Below are 7,408 nucleotides of genomic sequence, written 5' to 3'. Positions count from 1 at the left end.
CCAGCTACTCGGGAGGCTGAGGCAGGAGAATGGCATGAACCCGGGAGGCGGAGGTTGCAGTGAGCTGAGATCCGGCCACTGCACTCCAGCCTGGGTGACAGAGCAAGACTCCCTCTCAAAAAAAAAAAAAAAAAAAAATCTCTAAAAGATGCAACAGTATATTTAATTCTGGCAAAAAATGAACTTTAATTGTATACAAAAAATCTTTCTCATTATATCTGCCTCAACTTATTGATGTTGCTAATTATATTTTTATGTTGTAAGTACATTAATGGGTGTTTATAATAATTAGTGTTTTTATTTTTCAACTTTTAGAGAATAACTAAAAATGTTTTCTGCACCATTGTGATAATGCTAAGGAATTCTAATTTTGGATATGTGCATATCTTTCCCAGAAAGTTATGCATTTTTATATAATATGTTGTTTTCTTACATTATGTTATTTTAGGCATCTTTGATTTATAGGGCATATGCAGTGCCAGTATACTTTTTTAACTAATTGCAGGACTACTACAAAATCACACAGTTCCCTTCTGGCTTGCAAAATTTTCATGACAAATTTACTGGTTATCTCATAAGACTATGCTTATAAATGACACATCACTTTTATCTTGCAGCTTTCAGGATTCTCTACTTGTTTGTGACTTGAAATTGAACTCATGTATGTGTTTGTTAAAAATATCTTTGTGTGTATTCTAGTTTGTTGAGCTTCTTCATTTTTACATCATTTTTTCTTATATTAAATTTTTTTTGGATTTTTCACTTCCACAATTTCTGTTTTTTTATATTTTTAATATTTTGTTGTTATCCTCATTCTTCTGATTTTCAATAGTTGTCTATGTTTCTATTTTCCTCATTGAATATTATTCAGGTTTTTAAAACTAATTTGTATATGTTTATTTTTAATGGTAGCTTTCTGAAATTTTTGTATTTCTGATGGGGCTATGTTGCCCTAATATTTTGTATACATTGTAATCTTTCATTGAAATTTAGACATTAAAAGCAAACTACCTGTAACAATCTTCGTAATACAGCTTTGTCCTGGCATAGTCTGAAACCAATTATCTTGGCTAGAGATCCTGGGAGTCTCTCAAACATGTCCTTAAGATGTGTCTTGTCAAATTTTTTTGTTTTTTCATAAAAGAGTTTATTCATGTTCCTTCTTAATAGTCAGTAATCATTTGCTACAACTATTTCCTGCCTATAGTATTGCAGTCTCTTTACTGCTGTAGCATTTACCTTTGATCTCACCAGACTCAAACTGCCATTCCAATGTATATACCATTTATTTCAGTACAGAAACCAGTGTCTGGAAAAGTCCCTGGAAATCAGAAATAAAAATGTTTTTGCCACTTTTTTTTTTTGTCTTTTATAAAAGAAACCAGGAGTTGCCAATTTACTTCTAAAGGCACTCTGTGACATTGGGCAGCAGAAAGAGCTGTGTTGTAAATGTAATAAACTGTTTTTTTCCTATGTGGCTCTTTGCATTATGCTCACCTAGGGCACTGCACACACTTAACTCATTTATAAATTTTCCACAAATGTATTTTGGTCAGTATGTTTTTGTTACATTTATATGTCTATGAAGCATTTAGGGCCTATGGTGTTTTGCTATGCCATCTTACTTAATGTAGTTTGTTTAGTTTTATATGTTACATTAGTAAACTATCTTCATCTAAGTCTAGCAAGTGGAGTAATTTGTTATTTTTATTTTTTTTCAGTTATGTGTTCTTATTTTGCACAAGACCTTTGGCCAGAGCAGAATATAAAAGATTCTTTCCAAAAAGCGACACTGAAAAGATATGGAACATGTAGACATGAGAATTTACCTTTAAGAAAAGGCTGTGAAAGTGTGGATGAGTGTAAGATGCACAAAGGAGGTTATAATGGACTTAACCAATGTCTCACGGCTACCCAGAGCAAAATATTTCAATGTGATAAATATGTAAAAGTCATTCATAAATTTTCAAATTCAAACAGACATAAGATAAGACATACTAAAAAGAAACCTTTCAAATGTAGAGAATGTGGCAAATCATTTCGCATGATTTCATGCCTAACTCAACATAGCAAAATTCATACTAGAGTAAATTCCTACAAATGTGAAGAATGTGGAAAAGCCTTTAACTGGTCCTCAACTCTTACTAAACATAAGAGAATTCATACGGGAGAGAAACCCTATAAATGTGAAGAATGTGGTAAAGCTTTTAACCAGTCCTCAAACCTTATTAAACATAAGAAAATTCATACTGGAGAGAAACCCTACAAATGTGAAGAATGTGGCAAAGCTTTTAACCTATCCTCACACCTTACTACACATAAGAAAATTCATACTGGAGAGAAACCCTACAAATGTGAAGAATGTGGCAAAGCTTTTAACCGATCCTCAACTCTTACTACCCATAAGATAATTCATACTGGAGAGAAACCCTACAAATGTAAAGAATGTGGTAAAGCTTTCAACCGATCTTCAACGCTTACTTCCCACAGAAAAATTCATACTGGAGAGAAACCCTACAAATGTGAAGAATGTGGCAAAGCCTTTAAGCAGTCCTCAAACCTCACTACACATAAGATAATTCATACTGGAGAGAAACCCTACAAATGTAAAAAATGTGGAAAAGCCTTTAACCAGTCTGCACACCTTACTACACATAAGATAATTCATACTGGAGAGAAACCCTACAAATGTGAAAAATGTGGAAAAGCCTTTAATCATTTCTCACACCTTACTACACATAAGATAATTCATACTGCAGAGAAACCTTACAAATGTAAAGAATGTGGTAACGCTTTTAAACACTCTTCAACCCTTACTAAACATAAGATAATTCATACTGGAGAGAAACCCTACAAATGTAAAGAATGTGGAAAAGCTTTCAACCAATCCTCAAAACTTACTGAACATAAGAAAATTCATACTGGAGAGAAACCCTATGAATGTGAAAAATGTGGCAAAGCTTTTAACCAGTCCTCAAATCTTACTAGACATAAGAAAATTCATACTGAAGAGAAACCTTACAAATGTGAAGAATGCGGCAAAGGTTTTAAATGGCCCTCAACCCTTACTATCCATAAGGTAATTCATACTGGAGAGAAACCATACAAATGCGAAGAATGTGGCAAAGCTTTTAACCAATCCTCAAAACTTACTAAACATAAGAAAATTCATACTGGAGAGAAACCCTACACATGTGAAGAATGTGGCAAAGCCTTTAACCAGTCCTCAAACCTTACTAAACATAAGAGAATTCATACTGGAGAAAAACCTTACAAATGTGAAGAATGTGACAAAGCTTTTAAATGGTCCTCAGTCCTTGCTAAACATAAGATAATTCACACCGGAGAAAAATTAGAAATGTGAAAATTATGGCAAAGCTTTTAAGCAATTCACAGGTCTTATTAAACAAGAAAATTTATACTGGAGAGAAACCCTACTAACCTGAAAGATGTGACAATAATTTTGACACCACCTCAAACTTATAAGCATAAAAGTAATCATACTGGTGAGAAATTCTAAAAATGTGAAGAATGTGGCAGTCTTTAAATGGTTGTCACACTTTATTTTAGGTAAGATAATTCGTACTGGAACAAACTACAAGTGCGAACAATGTAGCAAAGCTTAATTTATGCTCACACCTTATTGCACAGAAAAGAATTTATAGTTGAGAAAAATACAAATATAAAGAGTGTGGAAAAGCCATTAATATCTGCTCACATCTTATTCAGCATCAGAAAGTTAGTACTTAATAAAAGCATTATAAATGTAATTACTGTCCAAAAAGCATTCAGAAAATATAAGTCTTTAATGTGAAAAAGAGTAATCATTTTGAAGACAAACATTGCAAATATAAAGAGGGTTGTAGTACCTTGTATCACAAATCTTATTGTACTGATTTTGTACTAGAGGAGACCCCTGAAGCAGTCGCTTAAACTTTGTTTAACATCAGAGATTTTTTTTTTTGAGACACAGTTTCGCTTGTTATCCAGGCTGGAGTGCAATGGCGTGATCTTGGCTCCCCGCAACCTCTGCCTCCCGGGTTCAAGCGATTCTCCTGCTCCAGCCTCCCAAGTAACTGGGATTACAGGCATGTGCCACCATGCCTGGATAATTTTTGGAAGAGACGGGGTTTCTCCATGTTGGTCAGGCTTATCTCAAACTCCTGATCTCAGGTGATCCGCCCACCTCAGCCTCTCAAAGTGCTGGGATTACAGGCGTGAGCCACCACACCTGGCCAACATCAGAGAATTTATATTTGAGAAAAACCCTGCAAATGTAACAAATTTTGAAAGACCTTTTCAAAAACTACAGTTTAAAAAGCAGCAGAGGATTCATACTAAAATATATTTTTGCAGATGCAGTAGATATGAAAATATATTTAATCTGAAGTTTATGTAAATATCAGAGGATTCACAGTAGAAATATCTAAGGCGCTGGCACTTCAGACACTACACTAAGAGTGCTGAGTCTAGAAAAGAATCCAAAACTAAATTTGGTGGATAAATTATTTGTATATAACTTTAAAAGAAGTAGAACATTTTCATTACAATTCAAAGTATACTTTTTTTCCCTAAAAAAATTACAGGTTTTTTGAAAAGCAAATAATCATGTAATTCAATTTTCAAATTACTTCATGCTCTTTCTTCTTCATTGCTATTATATTCACACATGAAAGCATGTGATCAGTTGCTGCATCAAAGACATGAGATTTTTTTTATTAGGTGATCATTATTTATGACCTTTTCTATTAAAGAATAAGAACATTAAGCTGGGTGCGGTGGCTCATGCCTGTAATCCCAGCACTTTGGGAAGCTGAGACGGGCAGATCATGAGGTCAGGAGTTTGAGACCAACCTGGCCAATATGGTGAAACCCCATCTACTAAAACTACAAAAATTAGCTGTGCACTGTGGCGCACACCTATAATCCCAGCTACTGGGGAAGTTGAGGCAGGAGAATCACTTGAACCCAAAAGGCGGAGGTTGCAGTGAGCCGAGATCGCACCACTCTGCTGTAACCTGGGCGACAGAGCAAGACTCAGTCTCAAAAAAAAAAAAAATACACTATTCTTATGTACACTCCAGCCTGGGTGACAGGGCAAGACTCCATCTCAAAGAAAAAAAAAAAAAGAACAAGAACATTAAAATGTAAGATGCATGATGAAAATCTAAGTGGTGGGGCTCTTTGTGATTCACATAATATTGAGTGATATATGAGGTAGTTGTTCAGAGTAATATTCTTCTGCATTATAGTGAATGAAAAACATTTATAGTTTTAGTTAAAATTGGTAATATTTTACTAATTATATTTCTCTAATAAAATGCAGTACATTTTAAATTTTTCAGATTACATGTAAACTTAGCTTTTTAATTAAACTTTTTTAACGTATTATGACCATTGTACATTCAGTGATGCGTTATTATGCCACTAAGTTTAACCTATCTAGCTTACTCAAGAATGTAGTTAAAAGATGGTTACAGTGTTCAATTTGGTAACATAATGAACTAACATCTCTTTTGCCAGTGACTTTAAACTGCAAACTGGTTAAAGAATATTGTTCTTGTAGGTTAAATTTTTATTCTTTTTTTCTTATATGAACTTATTTTTTAAAATTTTTGTGGGTACATAGTATGTGTATATATTTATGCCATATATAGAATATTTTGATACAGGTGTATAATATGTAATAAACATCAGGGTAAGTGAAGTATCCATCACTTCCAGCATTTATCCTTTGTATTACAAACCTATTCTACACATTTAGTTATTTTGAAATGTGCAATTGTTTTTGGTTACAGGGTCATTTTATGGTCATAATAAGAATTGTATAGAAGTATTAATAAAATCTATACATTTCTGAATTCTGAATAAACATTTAAAAATTTGTTAATATTTTTCTTTAAACATGTGGCCTTTCTGCCTGCAAACATACAGACTCTTTATTTACGTAGAGGTAAAATACACATATATTACTCTAAAGATAAACCTTAGGGGTAAGAAAATTATAAAGTATATGTGTTTTGAGAGTATGAATTTGTACCTATATTCAGAAGAAAACAGCAATACTGGAGCAAAACAAATCATGTTAATAAGGTAAATAATTGGCTGTGTGCTGTGGCTCACGCCTGTAATCCCATCACTTTGGGAGGCTGAGGCAGGTGGATCACCTGAGGTCAGGAGTTTGAGACCAGCCTGACCAATATGGTGAAACCCCATCTCTACTAAAAATACAAAAATTAGCTGGGTGTGGTGGTGTGCACCTCTAGTCCCAGTTACTCAAGAAGCTGAGACAGGAGAATTGCTTGAACCCAGGAGGTGGAGTTTGCAGTGAACTGAGATTATGCCAATGCACTCCAGCCTGGGTGAAAGAGTAAGACTCATCTCCAAAAAATGAAAATAATAATAAGGTAACTAGTTTACTAGAAAACTGAATATCTCAAAAATGTTGAAAACAAATGTATACTGTCTGCTTTATACTGAATATATTACTGTAATATGTCATGGCTTATGGTTCAGAATCTTCTCATGCAAATATTTTTGTTTTGACTTGCCTGGTACGCATGCTGGACCTATAATTTTCTTGTTTTTTATAATTTTTTTATAGTTGCTGAGGCATTATGTGAGTTTGTCAGGGATTATAATGCTTTTATAAAATTTAGTAGTGCACACAAAATAATTTTTAGATGTAATTCCAAAATTAGTGTATTGTTATATTTTATGTTCTTAGAACATTTCATTTCTTCTTTTAATTGAAGAACTCTATTTAACCTGCTTTTCTTTAGTTGTTCTTTTCACTTTTTATAATTGAAATAACTATATTTATTTATTGAGCCAATTTTTTTTCAGGTAAGTACTAAGGATGCTTTATAAGTCATGAGGATGTTTTTATATATAAATATAGCAAACAAACATGACAGTGCTTGCTGTGTAACAGATGCTCCATAACAAGCTATAAATATTCCTGCTGAAGTTAGTTTATAGCTTTAAGTCAGAGATGGAAAATATCAATGGTGAAAAAATAATATTGATTCTTCATGTTAAGAAGACGTTTTTTCCAGGTTACAGAGCTGACTCTTGCTGAATTTAAAGAGAAATTCTGCTTCCTTTATTTTCTTTTTTTTATTATTATTATACTTTAAGTTCTAGGGTACATGTGCACAACATGCAGGTTTGTTACATATGTATACATGTGCCATGTTGGTGTGCTGCACCCATTAACTCGTCATTTACATTAGGTATATCTCCTAATGCTATCCTTCCCCCCCATACACAATAGGACCCGGTGTGTGTTGATCCCCTTCCTGTGTCCAAGGGATCTCATTGTTCAATTCCCACCTATGAGTGAGAATATGTGGTATTTGGTTTTCTGTTCTTGTGATAGTTTGCTGAGAATGATGGTTTCCAGCTG

The 7,408-nt window shown here is 33.6% G+C and overlaps 1 protein-coding gene across 12 annotated transcripts in view; it reads left to right on the top strand.

The window, feature by feature from the left end:
- ZNF85 (zinc finger protein 85) overlaps window positions 1–3,767 on the top strand; it is a 27,854-nt gene extending 24,087 nt beyond the window's left edge. For 8 of the 12 annotated variants that reach the window (XM_011932984.1, XM_011932988.1, XM_011932983.1 and 5 more), the window contains one exon: window positions 1,722–3,767. In XM_011932984.1, the coding sequence (XP_011788374.1) occupies window positions 1,722–3,364 (1,643 nt within the window). In that variant the 3' untranslated portion in view covers window positions 3,365–3,767. The remainder of the gene's footprint in view (window positions 1–1,721) is intronic. The other 4 variants (XM_011932985.1, XM_011932994.1, XM_011932995.1 and 1 more) reach the window with 1 other exon arrangement.
- Window positions 3,768–7,408: the final 3,641 nt, after the last annotated feature.

This window comes from Colobus angolensis, unplaced genomic scaffold (assembly GCF_000951035.1).
Source record: "Colobus angolensis palliatus isolate OR3802 unplaced genomic scaffold, Cang.pa_1.0 Scaffold99, whole genome shotgun sequence".
Classification (NCBI taxonomy): domain Eukaryota; kingdom Metazoa; phylum Chordata; class Mammalia; order Primates; family Cercopithecidae; genus Colobus; species Colobus angolensis.
This window is presented reverse-complemented; position numbering and strand designations above follow the sequence as displayed.